The sequence below is a fragment of the Lonchura striata genome, chromosome 25 (assembly GCF_050655825.1).
Source record: "Lonchura striata isolate lonStrDom1 chromosome 25, ASM5065582v1, whole genome shotgun sequence".
Lineage (NCBI taxonomy): Eukaryota > Metazoa > Chordata > Aves > Passeriformes > Estrildidae > Lonchura > Lonchura striata.
Window position 1 is genome coordinate 1,528,601 of NC_140727.1, and position 16,144 is coordinate 1,544,744.

At 60.2% G+C, this 16,144-nt stretch overlaps 1 protein-coding gene across 2 annotated transcripts; it reads right to left on the reverse strand.

Moving 5' to 3' along the window:
• Window positions 1-205: 205 nt before the first annotated feature.
• Window positions 206-16,106, reverse strand: RHBG (Rh family B glycoprotein). Of its 2 annotated transcripts, XM_085561004.1 has the most exons (12): window positions 14,332-16,106; window positions 14,009-14,218; window positions 12,593-12,779; window positions 12,086-12,236; window positions 11,820-11,973; window positions 11,366-11,532; window positions 11,006-11,143; window positions 10,736-10,869; window positions 10,437-10,558; window positions 9,678-9,751; window positions 625-9,253; window positions 206-307 (listed from the first exon to the last, which is right to left on the reverse strand). In XM_085561004.1, the coding sequence occupies exons 2-11, from the start codon at window positions 14,187-14,189 to the stop codon at window positions 9,185-9,187; spliced, it is 1,377 nt and encodes a 458-aa protein (XP_085417130.1). In that variant the 5' UTR covers window positions 14,190-14,218; window positions 14,332-16,106; the 3' UTR covers window positions 206-307; window positions 625-9,184. The 2 variants fall into 2 exon arrangements, with proteins under 2 accessions (XP_085417130.1, XP_085417131.1); XM_085561005.1 differs by lacking the exon at window positions 625-9,253 and having other exon boundaries at window positions 12,593-12,782.
• Between the last annotated feature and the right edge of the window lie 38 nt (window positions 16,107-16,144).

Consider the following 16,144-nt stretch of genomic DNA (forward strand, 5'->3'; position numbering starts at 1 on the left):
AAATTATCGGTGGGGCACAGTTCATCCTGCGATGTCCCTTTTACAGTCGGGGCTGAGAGTTGCCTGAATATATTTTTATTCCTGTTATTTCCTCTGTCCCGGCCGGTACAGAAAGAGGTCTTTGCATACAGACCCAATGTTAATTAGGTAAATTAATTAGGACCAAGATGCAGTGTTTTCCCCCTACAGAGGAAATACAGTAAACTCCATTTTTGTGAGTTTTTTATTCAGCCAGGGGGGTCGAAGGAGAATAGCCGTGTCAAAGAAGCTGCCGTTTTCAAGGTCCTTGTGTCCCTTCTGCGCCGCCCTAGAAAAGGAACAAAACTCTGTTGACAGCAAAATCTCAGCAGGAGCCCCTGGGCCGAGGGGCGCAGGGAAGCGAAGTGGAAAGGGTGCCAGGTTTCTGAGCGCCTGGAGGGAACAGGCTTTGGTCTCTGAGTTTCAATGGACCGGGGAAAGCAAATCAGCCCTTTCAAGGCCAATCACGCTGTTCTGGAAGGCACACACTGCACACAATGCCCTGCTGGCAGCGGGAGAGGGACTGGGTGGCCATGGCAAGGCCAAGGGCAGAAGAGCTTCCGAGGGCCAAGAGCCAGTGCCAGGCTCCTGCTGCATCCAGCTCACCCCTCATGGATCTCTGCTTCACTCGGAGCCCTGGGAAAGGTGCTGGGATGTGCTGGAGCATCAGGAGCAGCCCAAGGAGGCTGTTAGGACAGATGGGACACCCGTGCGTGTTTCTATTCCGTGTTGTCTCTTCCTTCTCCTCCAGCACAGTCATGGCTTGTGTGGTAAAGGAGCATGGAAGCACTGAGCAGCTCCCTGACCTTCTCCCCACCCCAGCCTTTTATTCACAGCTTTTAATTCATTCCACCCTGAAAGCCTGTGACCCAGGAGAGCCTGATCGCAGCCCAGTGTGTCTCCTGGACGTGGCATGAGTGCACGGATGGACTCCCCGAGATGTGCCGTGGGATGGGCGGCTTTGAGGCTGCACTTGGGCTGGTTTCATGCCCGGCTGCTCCCGTGTCTCCTGGAGAGGAGCAAAGCTGGCTTTGCCCTGGCAGCCTCTGGCAGCCCAGCGCTCTGCCCACAGCACCATCTCCTGTCAGCATCGCTCGGCTTGCAGGGACAGTGCATCCTGGGAATTTCCTTCCCCGGTGCCAAACACCTTCACCCCAAGCCCGACGGTGCAGATGATCTTCCGTCACCATATTTAACGCCCCCTCCCCGTCCCTGAGCAAAGCCAGGATGAAAGCGGCAGGGTTTTTTTTTCCTCTTTCTTTCTTTTTTTTTTTTTAATGGCGTTTTATTAGCCTCCAAATCAGACAGGCGAAACAATGGCGTTCTGTCAGCGATGGGCTTTCGTGCTGATTTCATCTCCTCTCTCATCCGTATGCAAACCAGCTTCCAGCAGGCTTTGGTCATGCCATGGAAACCGAGGTGCAGGCCCGGAATGGGGGTTCTCGGAGTGAGAAATCTCCTGTTCGCTTTTTCCCATTTGCATAATGCAACTTTTCTTCCCGCAGACACTGAGGCGCTTTGTTTATAGAGAGCCGAGAGAAAGGGGGATGCCGGGGACAGAGGAGGGACCGCGGGGAGGAGGGAAGCGCCCGGTGGGAGTGGGGAAGAGGAGGGCAGCGCTCGCAAAAGAAGAAGGCGCAGAGAAAAGTGCGGGGCGACTGGAAGGGAATATATATGAGGATGGGGACTGGGAAATGGGGATGGGCCAGTTCCCCGTGATCCTGGGACCCGTGCGCTCCTTTGGCCTCTCTGAGCCAGCCGAAGGGTGTCGGGGGGACTTGGCGTGGCTGAGGATCCAGCTGGGAGCCTGGAGCTGCGCTGAATTAAAGGCGGTTGTCATGATAATGCCCCCCAGAGGAAGCAGGAGCCTTTTCAAGCCTCGCATGAAATACCTCAAAGGGTTTTGTGCGAGAAGCCTCTAAGATCTTCAACTGGTGGAAAGCGAAGTTTGTGTGGGGGAATAGTGACCCACGGGGCACGGGGGAAGGTGGCTAAGTGACAGCCAGCAGAGCGTGAGGCTGTCCTGCGAGGCGGGGGCAGAACCAACGGGGGGATAAAATCATCCCCGATTTCTTCCCAGCGGTGTGTGTGAGAGAAGGAGGTCAAAAAACAAAGTTACAACCGGTTTGTCTCCCTTGAAACGTGACAAACTGCAAGGCGGCATGGGGAGGTGGGAGGGTGAAGGAATTAAATTCTCCAGTCCCCACCAGTACCCCCAGTTTGCTGGAGGCGTTGGGGCCGATTTCCACCCCGCCTTGTACATCTTCTGCAAAGGGGTCTGAGATCCACGAGGGCAAGGGGCTGCTCTTGTGGGTCTCATCACCTCTGATGGCTGCACCTCCTAGAAACAAACCTGATCCTTGTGGCTCCATCCTGGGCAACAGACTTTGATTTGTGAATTGGATGGCTGCACGGTTAATAGTACTAATAACAATAATAGCAACGAAATGTATTAATCAGTGACGGATGACAGACACGAAACCTGCAATTAGAAGTATTTTAGGATATGTAAAAATCCCCGTAAATGATTTGCAAATGAGATGCAGACAGTCAAGCAGGCGGCAATGGAGATATTTTTGGGTTTTGCCTCCATGTGGGACTGCTCTGTTTTTAAGGTGCTTCAATGTGAATTGGATGTACAGACACGCTCCTGAGGGAAAGTCTCGTGTTGGTGCTGCAAAACGTGTGGCTGTGGCTCCAAAGTGTGGGATGTTCCTCCAGGACCAGTGAAACCCTACAGGGCAGGGCCAGCAGGACCACAGGCAGGAACCTCAGGGACTCGCAGGCCCTGCCTGCACGTGGAAACGGCTCGGATTGAGTGGGAATTGCTCAAGCCTCACTTGTGCTGTTTGCACTTCAGGGGTGTGGTTGCACACCATACCAGACGTTACTCCAACCCCGTAAAGGGCAGCTGGGATTCACCCTGCATGATCTACACAATGGGAAATATTAAATCTTTACCTGTGGGCAGGAAAGTTCTGCAGTCTAATCCCAGAATCTGGTATTCCGGGACAGGAAGGAAAGTGGGAGGGAAATATTTGTGCTTTGGAGGGTTCTGCTGTAACTCTGTGGAGTCCCTTTAGCCAGCAGGGACACTCACCTGGACATCCCTCTCAGGTGCACTGGTACCTCCACGTAGCACCAGCTCTGCATCACCAATGTGCTGCACGGAGCAGCTGGGATGCTGCAAGTGCTCTGGAAAAGGGATGGGGATTGAGAGGAGACTGGTTTGGGTTTTTTTTCTCTTTGTTTTTAGTCTGGTTTCTGCAGAAAATGAGATTTCTGCCATCACGGGGAATTCTATCATTTCTCACATCTCTCCCAGGAACATCCGAGGTAGGATGACTTCAGCTCCGTTTGGCTCAGTGTCAGTTTTTGATCCCCAGTCAGTGGGAACTGCTTTGGGACTTCAGTTACGTTTGTTTTTTCAGCAGCTCATTCCTCCTATTGGTGCTCCAAAGCCATTTTTATTTCGAGACAAGACTGGAGAGGGGCTGTGACCTTTCCCTTTGGACAGCGAGGGAGAGGGGTCTCTGTGGTGGGGGTGCACACTGCAAATGCCTCAGCCTAACGAGTTCTGGGATTAATGAAGCATCAGAGCATTCCAGCCGAGGAGGCTTCAGCCCAGAGCGCTCCTGAAGGAGTCTCACACCCCCCAGGCAGTGTTTTCCTGCTCCTGCCTGTACTGGACAGAGCTGCTGGTGGGCTCGGGCAGTTGCCCTTTGTGGTGGCCTTTGGGCAGTGCCACGGCACCAGACCAAGGAGCAGGGTGTGATTAAAACACGCCTTGGGCTTTGCAGGTGTCCCACGGCAGGGCAGCAGGGGCAGCGGGTTGGTCACCGCCAGAGCAGGAAAGGGAATTTCCAGCGTCGCTTCCACGCTCACCCTCCCGGCCTCCAGCCTGCTGGTCATGCCAATTTGTCACCGAGCTGGGATTTCAATTAAACCCCAAAAGAAGGGGTCAGAGGTTATGCAAACACGTTGGTAAAGGCCACTCGCCTGGAGGGCTCTCCCTTGCTTTACACAGCCCCAGTGACCCGGGCTGAGGCCAGCATTGTTCCCCTGCTCCACTCAAGAATCAGTTTGTCAATAAAATCGACCTCTTGACTCCTGGGGGTGCCGCCACCTCGTCTTCCTCCCTTTGCTGAGTTTGGCTGGAGCAGAGCTCAGGGTCTCTCTGTGCCCCTGGACATGCCAGGGGTGAGGGCAGGGATGGGATGCAGCGCTCACAGCAGCCTCTGCTCCCCACGGTGGTTTTTATTCTGGTTTCTGCCTTTTGGGCTGTTGCACCTGAGGGCAGTTTCCAGCTGGACCCCTGGGGACCACCACCACAAGCAGCAGGTTCTGCTCATCCTCTCCAGACCTCGCTCTCCTCACAGGACCATCATTCTGCAGCTGCCTCCACAAGAATCCCACGATGGTTTTCTGCCCCTCAGCACCCGGGCTGGGCTGGGATGACCTCGAGGTCCCTCCTGCAGACCTAAGCCCCGTTGTCCCCCCCGTTACACAACACCAGTCCCACGCAAGGCAGCGCCTCTCCCTGCCAAGCCACGTGCCCACCAGCACATCCACCCTCTGTGGGCATGATCCCACTTTTTGGGACGGTGTGAGGCTTCCTGGTGGGTTTGGGTGGTGGGACCGCACCACCCCTGTGCTGGTGCACTAATTGCACTGGGCAGTGCTGCAAACAAGCACTGCTTGAACCCACAAGCCTGAGGAGGCCATTTCAGCTGTGAGATAAATGGATATCACGGAGCAAGTGGCAATTAGCGTGGGTAAAGAGCCCCTTAGTGACTGTCCCTTACATAACACCTTTGTTCCAGGCCCTTCACTTCATACTCAGTTTGTAAATAAACTTGACTCCCAGCTTTACTGGGGCCGTTCTTCCCTCTTTATTTTTATTTTATTATTCTTTGAACATGGGGAAAAACGAGTCGATTGTTCACCCCTAGGGACAGGCAGCAATCTGAGGCCCTGCCCAGCCTGGCGGTGCCCACTCGCCCCAAAACGGGCACTGGCAGCAGCCCACACCAGAGCCACCCACGCAGCTACCAGGGCAGCAATTTTAATTGCTTTGCCCCCACTAATGGTGCCTGGGGGCTCATTATGCTGCTGGCAATGAACGGAGGCCTGAAAATGTGATTCTGTAATTGCAGTGGCACGTCCACGGGGGGGTGGGTTGGCAGAGGGGCTGAGCTCTGCCCCCAGAGTTTCAGGTCAGGGGGTGGGTTGGCTGAGGGCCTGAGCTCTGCCCCCAGAGTTTTGGGTCAGGGGTGCGGGTTGGCAGAGGGGCTGAGCTCTGCCCCCAAAGTTTCAGGTCGGGGAGGAAGCCTGAGGGGCTCTGGCTCAGTCCAAGTGCAGGGACCTGTCTCTGATTCACATCGTGTCCTCCCTGTCACCATTGAATTTGTGGGGGGATTTTCTGCACCTGTGGTGCCACAGCAAGGCTGGCACTGAGCAGAGGCTCCAAGGCATGGTGGGATGTGCTTTGGAGGATTTGGGGTGCCCGGTGCCAGGCTTTGGGCACGCTGTGGTGAGCAGGGCTCCGTGCCTCTCCTGCCTTGAACCTTCACTTGTCACTTTTGCCAGGTCCTTTTCCAAAGGGCAGGGCTGCTTGGGGAGTTATCGAGGTGTTCAGGGCCATGGGTGGTGGCTCTTCCTCCACTGCCACCTCTGCCTGGGCTCTCTCCTTGCTGCTGACCTTCCAAACCAGTGCTGGTGACCAGTCCGTACCGGGAAGCCGTGGGGCATGCTCTTTGTTCAGCGTGGGGCCGGCCAGGCTCTCCCGAGCCCTCCCTCTCCCATCTGGTGCCCATTATGAGATGTGTGCACCAGCCTTGTCTGACAAGGAGCTTTACAGGTGTCGCTGAGATAACGATTCACACTCCAAGGAAGGTGGGAAAGATGATTAGCTGCCTTTCTATCAAACAGCACACGGCATCAGCTGCTGCGGGTGGGGGCTGTGGATGTGTAAGGACATGTACACCAGGAGCTCGGGGAGCCCGGGCTTTGTCCTGCTTCTAATTCCAATGGACTGCCGGCACCTCTTTGTGTGCCTTAGTTTCCCCAGCTGTAGCAGAGGGATGTTGTTATTGCTTTGACTCGTAAAACGCCCTTCGAGCAGCTGATTGAGCTCCTGCGTTAGCAAGAGGTGAATTAGGCAGCTGGGCTGCCAGGAGAGGGCAGGGGAGCTGTCAGAGCCGGGGCTCTCAGGGGACGGGGACATGAATGAAACAACCCCGCCGGACATCGGTGCAGTGTGCCCGGAGCGTGTCCTGAAGGCTGTGGGAGCCCCGAGCCTGGGGAAGGGTCTCTGGTGCCAGCGTGGGCAGGCGGGCAGGGCTTGCTCCACGCAGCCGTGTCCGTGCCTCGCCCTGCCTGCATCGTGTCTGCGGGGCGCTGGGCTCGTCCCGCTGGTGTATTTTAAAGAAAGACTCATTTAGCAGGCAGATCCCGGCGTCCCCGAGCTTGACACGGGCACACCGCACACCCAGCCCCTGCGAGCTGGTGGAATTTCTTCAGCTCTTTCCACATACTGTTGGAGAGAGGGGCAAAATAGGAAAATGAGAGGAAAACGAGCTGTAAATTCTCGGCTGTCCTTTGCTCCAGCGCAGGGAAAGCTGTTTTGTCTCGCATTACATCTCCCCAGGCCAGGCTGCGATCCGGAGGTGAGCCCAGCCTTGCAAAGTGACGGAGCAGAGGACTCCCCGCAGGGCCGGGGAAACTGAGGCACGAGCGAAGTCTGGCACCCAAACCACCCCCGAGGCAGAAGAGGTGTGAAGGTGGGGTGCTCGCCCAAGCTCCTTGTGCGATCGTCACCCCGACAGCGGCGCGACCCTCCCGTCCCGGGCCGGCGCCGGGCGCCGCGGGCAGAGCCGGCGCTGCCTCTCCCGGAGCCCGGCGGGATTATCTGCTTAGCTGCACCATCTGTTCCTCAAACTGCCATCATTATGTTCAACTTGGGAAGAAAACGGCCCCTACAGAGAAGCAATTTGTTCGCTGACTAAACCTTTCAGGCTCTCGGCGGCCCCGGTTCCCGCACGGAGCGCGGCGAGCTCCGCGCCCGCTTAAACAAGCGCGGGGAGAGCGGCGGCCGCGGCCGGGCGCGCCGGGGAGCGGCCGCGGGGAGGGCGCGGGGCTCCCCTAATCCGATTACAAAACAGAACAGCCTTGCCGAGGGGCCGGGGCCGGCCGAGGGGAGGACGAGGACGAGGAGGAGGAGGAGGAGGAGGAGGAGGAGGAGGGAGGTCCATTTCACACCCGACCCCGGCGGCTGAGGGTCTCGCAATGATCTCACTGGAGGGGATTTTCTCCCCGTCGCAGTGGGTCGCTTTTGAAATGCGCTGCGAGGAGATCAAAAAGGAGAAGGGGGCTGCCTGGGAAAGGGGAGGAGGTGAGGTGGGAGGGGGTGGCGCGGGGCTGGGGGTGACGACTGGAGCCCGGCAGCCCTCGCTGCCCTTCTGCCCCTGGCATGTCACGGGGCCGTGGGGACGGGGACGTGACCCCGCTGCCGCCTGAGCGAGGAGCGGGGCCGCTGCCCGCAGAAACCTTCCCCAGGGCCGTGGGGACGGGGACGTGTCCCCGCTGCCGCCTGAGCGAGGAGCGGGGCCGCTGCCCGCAGAAACCTTCCCCAGGGCCCGCAGCGGCAGCAGAAGCGGGCACGCGTGACCCACTTCCCTGTGTTTCGTCATGGAATTTCAGTGACACCAAAGCATTTAAATGTGCTGATTTCACCAGTTTTCTCTAACGGACCACGAAAGTGGGGAAAGTTAAAGTGACAGTTTGATTCATATAAAAGCAAGAAGTTTTGACTTACTGCTGGGGACGTTTATGATCACCTGCAAACAAATGCTTTTCATTACCTTTTTGGCATTATTTGTCCAGCCAATTAAAGGAAACCTGTGTGCTTCAACAGCAGCAGATCTGAGAACAAGAAGGTCCCACCTGCGGCTGCTCTGGTCGGGTAGCAAAGCATTTGCCCCAGACTTTGCTGTGCTGGCCCTGCGCCCCCTGTCCCCTCTGTGGGGTGGGGCTGTGGTCCCCTCCTCAGGGATGCTGCTGGCAGCTGGGGACACGTGTGCCCGCGGGAATCCCACATGGCGAGCGCCAGTCTGGCACGGGAAGTGTGAAAGTGTCTGACAGCCACCCCCGGCTCATGAGAGATGGGACCCCAAGGTGTCCCCCCTCATCGGGGACCCCTGGCACATCCACCATCGCCCCTCTGGGAGCCCTCTGGGGCTGTGCCCCTGCTCCAGGCGCTGTAGGACTCTCTGTGGGTTCCCTCGAGCATTCCCGGGGTGTTCCAGTGTGCTCCCAGGTGCGGTGGCAGCCCCTTTGCAGGGGGATGTGGGGCCGGGTTCTGGGTGCTGGGGCTGCAGTGGCCAGAGGAGCATCCCTATCACAGCAGGGCTGAGTGCTGGGGACATTTCTGCGCTGAGAGGAGCCCCTGGTGCGAGGTGAGGTGGTCAGGGGAAGGCAGGGGTCACCCCTGTGCTGGGGACCCCGCTGTCACCCTGCTCCTGCTCCTGGGTGCTGTCCCACACTCCAAAGGCTGCACCATGCTCAGGTGGGTGGCACAGCCCATGAAACCAAGTGGGCATCAGTGTTTGGGGTGCAGGGGAAATCGGGGGGTTTTGCCTTCCTCCCTGGATGACACCTGAAGGAAACAGCCAGCAGAGCTGGGCAGGTGCCATGAGAATTCAGGGGCAAATCCTGAAGCTACAAAAAAATCCATATATTTTAATTGCTGTGCGCAGAAGTGTCTGTACAAAGTCTTTGCTGCTTTCTGTTCAGCCTCCTGTGCCCATTCCCCAACACAATCATCCCTCCTCTCCCCACTGCCTTCCTCCAGAGAGCAGCTGATGGGGAAACTGAGGCAAGGAGCAGGGAGGGGAAGTGGCTGAGCCAAGCCTGGACACCCTGAGGTGACCCTGGCAGCAAGAGCTGTGCTGCTCCCACAGTGAGCAGAGCACAGGGATCCCACAGCCCCTCTTCACCCTGCAGAGGCCTGTGCACACCCAGCTGCTCCCAAAACGTTTGGGACCAGCAGCTGGCTCCTGCGTGGCAACCAGCATGGCTGCGGGGACGTTCAGGCTGCCAGAAGCCAGCTGGCACCGGCCATGCCAGACCTTTGGTGCTGCAGGACCTGCCTGGAGATTCGGGGTCATCACACCAAGGTGCTGATGCCCAGCTCCTCCTTTCCATTTGCACTGGGCTCAGATCCTTCCTCGGGCACCTGCACCAGAGACACGAGAGGGGCAGAAATGGGCCCTGCTCGGGGCACACTGGTGCTGGGGGGAAGGTTTAGATGGGATATTGGGGGAAATTCTTTCGCTGGAATTGTCCAGCGCTGGCCCAGCTGCCCAGGGGAGTGGTAAAGTCACCATCCCTGCAGGGATTTAACAGACTTGTGGATGTGGCCCTTAGTGGTGGCCTTGGCAGTAGTGGAACGGTTTGACCTGATGCTTTCAGAGGGCTTTTCCAACCTAAAATGAGTCAGGGATTCTGTGAATCCATGGCCGGGGGCATTTACTGCAGCTCTCCTGCCCTGAATGCTGCTGCAAGAGGAGCGAGGGTGCCAAGAGCTGGGGGGAAATTTCCAACCCCTGCTGCTGCGGGAGACCCACAAACCCCTTTCACCAACAATTCCCCACCTTTACCTCGCGGAAGGCGGCGTTCTCCTTGTACTGCGCGTCCCGGCAGCACCTCGGCACCCTGATTTTCAGGACGGCTCCTGAGGACGCCGAAAGCCGGGCGAGGGCGTTTGAGAGCGGGGCGGCCGCTGCCCGGGCTTCCCCTGACATCTAGCGGCAGCACCGGGCACCGGGGGGACCGGGCACCGGGCACCGGGGGGACCGGGCACCGGGGGGAGCCCCGAGCATAGCGGGGAGCGGGGACCGGGGGGACCGGGGGAGCCCCGAGCATAGCGGGGAGCGGGGACCGGGGGGAGCCGGGACCGGGGGGAGCCGGGATTCTTGGGGAGCCGGGATTCAGGGGCAGCCCCGAGCACAGCGGGGAGCACAGACCGGGGGGAGCCGGGATTTGGGGGGTGCCAGGACCCGGGAGGAGCCCAGAGCCCGGGGGGAGCCCCGACCCCGGGAGGAGCACGGACCTGGGGAAAGCCTCAACCCCGCGGGGAGCCCCGGGCACAGCGAGGAGCGTGGAGCAGGGGGAGCACGAACTCGGGGGGAGCCTGGCCAGAGGGGAGCAAAGCCCCATGGATAACCCTGGCCCCAAGGGGAGCCCTGGCCCCGGGGGTCCCCCCAGCCTCGGCTGGGTTTGCGCAGTGCTGAGCAGCCCTGGGCTCTGCCCGGCCTGCCTGGTGGGGATGCTTTGCTTTGGGGCTGCTACTGCCCTTTCCCCCCGAACCCATCGATGCCACTCACAGCCCATCCCGCTGCACCAGGGGCAAAACTCACCTGTGAGGCTGCCCCCGAGTGCTGCAAGCAGCAGGGTGAGGGGCAGGGCGCCGAGCTGCATCAGTGCTTGCTCAGGGACCGTCCGGCTGCCCTGGGCCACCAGCGGGAACACCAGCTCCAGCCTGCATGCCACAGAGGGGACAGGCTTTGGGGAGCTTGCCACGGGCTCCTGGCTCTGGGTGATGCCTTCTAAAGGGCTGCTGGAACAGGGGGAGTGGAGCAGCCCTGACCTCAGGGGTTGTGGTGGCCCCAGCTCGGTGCACCGAGCCACCGGCATCCCCGATTCCGGCTCCTCTCACCTGTAGCCGTAAGTGTCTGCGGTGGCCAGCAGCGTCAGCAGCGTCCCCAGCAAGGCCCCCAGGACCCCGGGCAGCCCGTGGGTGTTGTGAACCCCACAGGTGTCCTGGATTTTCAGCCTGGAGTGTAGAAGGGGCTGGGGAGAGCACAGGGAGGAGCTGGTGTTGGGCTGGGGCCCAGCTGCCCAGGGAGGCCGTGCTGCAGCCCCGGGTTTGCAGCTCCGGGGGCAGATCCCCTGACCCGGCACCCTCGGCTGTGCCAAGGGGACTCACCGTGAAGAACCTGGAGCCAAGTGGGGAGATCAGGCCAACCAGAAACCCTGCGATGAGCGCCCCAAAGGGGGTGGCCAGCATCTCCCCAGCCATGCCCATCATGGCCATGACAGCCAGGGTGGCATCCTGGATCTGCACCTGATGGAGCAGGGCACAGTCAGGGGAATTGGCTCCATGGAGAGCATCAGAGTGGGACTGGGAGGAGGGGTTGCCTTCTTCAGAGATCAAATTGGTTCTGAATGAACCTAAGGGAGCCTAACAGGCCTCCCTCTTTGCCCTGGGTGTGTTTAGGTTTACTGTTCCTACAGGGCAGGATGTGGGAAGTACGTGAAGCTCGGCTTTGCCCAGGAGAGGACCTACCATCCTCGGGGTGCTCTCCTCGTAGAGGAGAGGAGAGAGGATGAAGGTGGCCACGGTGCTTGCCACCAGGGAAAAGTAGGTGTTGAGCACTGCCCAGTTCTCGGCATTGTGGTGGGCAGTGGTGCTGGAGGTGAAGCTGGGCCAGAAAATCCACAGGTAGATGGTTCCTGCAGGGAGTAGAGCAGGTCTTGGTGCTGGACTTGATCCCTTGTGGGACACAAACTTCTCGTGGGTGCCAAGAAATGCACGAGGCCACAGCTTGCAGCAAGGGAGGTTCAGGTAGAACACAAGGAACAGCTTTTTCTAGAAGAGGGTTCTCCCTGGGGAGGTGGAGGACATCTGTCCTCGGTGGTCTGCAGCAATCTCCTGGTGAAAGCCACAGCCTCACCACCCTCATGCTGGTGACGACCCTTCCACCAGCAGCCCTGGGAGCTGTAGGATCCGAGCTCCATACCAACCACAGCAAAGACATCCGTCTGCTGCCCCTTATCCCGCTGCTCTTCCCTCTTCCTCTTGTCCTTGTGGGGCTGCTGCAAGACCCGTGAGACCGCCAGGCCGAAATAAGCCCCGAAGGTGTGGACGGTCAAGGAGCGCCCGCTGTCGCTCACCTAGGCAGTGTGGAACAGCACCGTGCAGGGAGTGGGGCAGGGGATTTGTGCCCCCCGATGAGGCAGAACTCGGCGTGGGGAGCCCAGGGCCGCTCCCTGCCTGGTGACTCACCGCCATGAGGCCGAGCAGGATGTATTCACTGAGAGTGCACAGCGAGACTTCCAGCAGGGCCAGCAGCAGCATCTGGCCAGGGCCTACCCTGCCCAGGACAGCTCCGCTGGAGATCAGAACGGCTGCGGTGCAGAAGTCAGCACTGACCAGGCTGGGAAGGAGGGGAAACGTGTGGGACTAGAGCTGGCAGTGCCAGGGGTGAGCTGGGCAGCGCTGGGAGGAGCAGGAGCTGAGCCTGCAGCCCGCTGCTCCTGCAGGCTGAGCAGGCAGAGCCTTGAGGTGCTGCTGGCACAGGGATGGCTGGGCTGGAGGCAGGTGGGGGCCAGGGTGCCCCCCCGAATGCCTTGGCAGTACTTACACAGCCCTTGCCAGGGCAGCACTCAAACAACCCCGTGCCACTTGTCTCCAAAACCCTCCTCCAAAGCAGAGCCGTGAGTTTTACAGAGGAGGGAGCCCGTGTGCCGGGGCTGGGCTGGGATGAGCTGCCTGGGCTCCCTCCTGCCTTACCTCTGGGCTCCCACGTAAATTTTGCCGTTGAGGAAGAAGTAAAAGAAGCCCTGGATCAGAAGAGCCCACTGGATGGCAAAGGCTGTGACGAGGATGCTGCTGGCCGCGCTGCCCGGCCCGTAGCGGCTGAGGAACACCACCAGGAACCCGAAGCTGAGCAGCACCTGGATGTGGGCATCCTGAAAACCTGCTGGAGAAGGAGAGGCACGGGGAGGTGCTGAGGGCAGGCAGCCACCCTCCTGCTGGTCCCTGGGGGGACTCACACAGGACTAAGACACCCCTGCTCTGACAGGCTTTGGGGAGCTGAAGGCTCGCTCCACTTGATGGGAGCTGGAGCCACGGTGGAAGATCTTCCTTGGAGATCTGCAGTGGGGAGTGCCAGGAGAGGGAAAACCATCCCAGCCTGATGTGAGCCTCGGCAGCAGCTCTTGGCCACCCCATCTGCAACTGCCCCGTGCAGGTATCTCAGGCCATTCACCCCACAGCACAAAAACCTCCTGGGGTGGCCCAGAGCTGTCTGCACCCACTAGACCAGCACGAAAGTGGCTCTGAGAAATCAGCACCGCTGGGACCTCGCAGCTGCCCCTGAAAGCATCACGTTCCATGATGAGGAGAAAGGATGAGCAGAGAGGTGGGACGGGTCTGGTACCATTTGGTGGCAAACCAGAGGATGGGGGGCGTGATTCTTGCTTGGGCTGAATGCTCCTCGCAGCCCTTCAGGGACAGCGGTGGCCCGGCCTCCGCCGTGAGTCACTGCCTGGGTGGGGTTCCGTGGGCAAACCGGGCAAACCTGCCGGCTGCCAGCTCCCTGCCCGGCGGCTCCGCTCGCTCCCCGCTCTCGGCCGGGGCGCTCCGGAGCTCCCGTCCCATTGCCCACCTTGTGTGCGGCTCAGAGAAGCGAGGGGCAGCCCCTGACCCCGGCAGGAGCTCTGCGGTGCTGCCCCGCGTGCAGCGGGATGCTCCCGGCAGGGCAGACCCCAGCCCCTGCCGAGCCCCGTGGCAGCACCCAGGGAGCCGAACCCTCCGTGGAGGGGCTCGGGGTGAACCCCCGGCCCTGCAAAGCCCCGCTGCTCCCTGGGAAGCTCTGCAGAAAGCGCCGGAGCAGCTGCCGCGCTCCCTTCCAGGCGTGGGATCCCCAGTTTTTCACTGCACTCAGCGATCCCTTCCGAGCTCCGCTGCTCTAACACACGTCCCAGACCCAAATATCCCTTTTTTGGCGCTGGCTCTGTGCAGGCATTGCAGAAATCCTTGCGGCACGTCTGCTTTACCCCCTCCGGGAAGCAGCAGCACCCAACCCTGAGCTCGATGTGCCCTCGCTGGTAACCCTGTGACAGGTCTGCAGCCTGAGCGGTGCCAGCCGGTGCCATCCCCCCCAGCAGAAGGGCTCTGTGCCCCCACGGCCACGGGGGTACTCACGGGGCTGCTGGAAAGCCGAGGCCGGGCTCCTGCGGCTGCAGTTCAGCTGCGGCGGGCACGGCCCGGGGCTGCCCCCGGGGCTGTACCGCACAAAGGCGGCGAAGAGGAGGATGTTGAGGATTTGCAGGAGGAAGCACAGCCCGGAGAGCCGGAGCCTGGAGGCGGCTGTGTGCTCAGGCATGGCGGGGGGCGGCCGGGCGAGGCGAAGTCCTGCAAAGGGGGCGCATGGGGAGAGCCACGCTGGGGCTGCAAACTCCGCCTGCCAGGCTGGTGCCAGGCTGGTGCCAGGCTGGTGCCAGGCTGGGGCCAGGTGTCTCCCTCACCTCGGAGGGAGTGCCGGGAGCGGGGCAGCGCTGCCAACACGGAAGCTCAGGGATGGATGCCCTGGCACACCTCCACACACCTGGCGTTGCCACATCAGGTGGCTCCAGGCGCTGTGCTGGGAAGTGTGTGGGCTGTGTGGGGTCAGTGTTCCTCTCTGCTGGGGTGTGGGACCGGATTTGGGGTGGGGCAGGAGTTATGGGAGGGGAAGCATGAGGGTTCTGCCTCTGGGGACTGGGTCAGGCAGAGGAAGTGGAGGGTGATGTGGTGGGACTGAGCTGCTGTGGAGGTGCTGGCTCAGCAAAGTCCCACAGAGCTGGGCTCAAATTCCCTGGTCAGAAGGAAAATCGGGTGTTCAGGGGGTTTTGGGGGTGAGGTTTCCTGTGGGGTCGAGAGGGGAGAAGGAGAAGCTGAGCTTTGAAGAACAGGACCAAGGAGCAGAGTCAGGGGCTCCTGGTGGAGCCCACGCCAGGAGCTGGGGGAGCTGAGCACAAGGGGCTCCTGGGCTTTCCTTTGGCTGCCTCTGCTTCTGCAGAGCTGTTTGGAGAGTGGGTGCAGATCCCAAAAGGGAGAAAAGAGACAAGCAGCAGAGAAGTAACGCAGTGTATATTTGGAGAGTGACTTGTGTGACTCCTTCCCACAGCACCGGGCCAAACTCTGAACTCAGATACGCGGTGGTGGGCTGGGGTCGTGCCCTGATGCTAACGGGATGGGGAAGGGGGGTGAGTCACTTTTGGGAGTCCCTGCAAGTGTTCTGCTTCGGGCTGTGGTTCTGTGAGGGCTGGGGACTGTAGCTGGTGCCTTCACTTGGCAAAAATGTGAGAAACAGCTCGTTTGTGATAACACGGAGCTGGGAATCGGCATCCTGCAGCCAAGCAGCCCGGAGCTGCTGCTGGGGGAGAACAGGATGTGCTTCTGCAGCCGTGGGCACGGGAAGTGTGAGGGAGGGAGATGAGACTCTCCGAAGATCCTCGGACCCACCCGATAACCGTGGGGAGCTGCGAGGGAGGAGCCTGCAGTGCTGCTGCTCCACTTTGGCCTCCCTCAGCCCGGGGAGAGCAAAGCTGCGGGCACCTTGTGCCCATCGCAGCGAGCCAAAGCTCTGACCATTCCGAGCTGGCAGAAGGCTTCCAGTGCAGCCTGCTGGCATCAGAATTGGTGTCCCTTCTTGAAAAGAGGCTGGAGCAGGTGGGGGATGAGGGCACCTGGGTGCCCCTCCCCTGGGGGGGCTGTTTGCTGTGGTGTGTGTGCCATGGCCAGGCCAGGGAGCTGCTGGGGACAGTCACTGCTTGTCTTGTGCTTCCTCTGAGCAGAGCTTCCTCCACCCTTGGAGATGGACCCTGGGGGAGGAAGAAGTTGTGGCAGCCCAGAACACAGCACCATTGTGTGCCCGTGCTTTGCTCCGGGGGGTGATGGGGAAGCCTCCCCGAAGCCTTTTTGGGGGGCAGGATAAATCCAGTGGGACCCGAGTGGTGGGGCAGCCCCTTTGCACAGCCCTCCAGAGCCTCAAGGGGTGGGAACATCATCCCTTCACCGGGGATGGAGTAAAATGAACCATTGCCCTGCTGTCTGTGGGATCAGAGAGCCCCGGCCCAGCACTGGGGCCGGCACTAAGGGCGGGTTTGCAGCCCAAGAGGCTGCTGGAGCCCGATGCAGAACTGACATTTTCCCTGAATTCCCAAAGCCGCGGCCTGCAGATAAAGGGATGTTTGTTACCCGGGCACACTGTGTTTTGCCGAGCAGAACAATAAAGAGAAAGACACTCACAATGGGAAATTGTGCTTCCTCCTCCCCGTGCGCTCCTCGGGGAGGTGT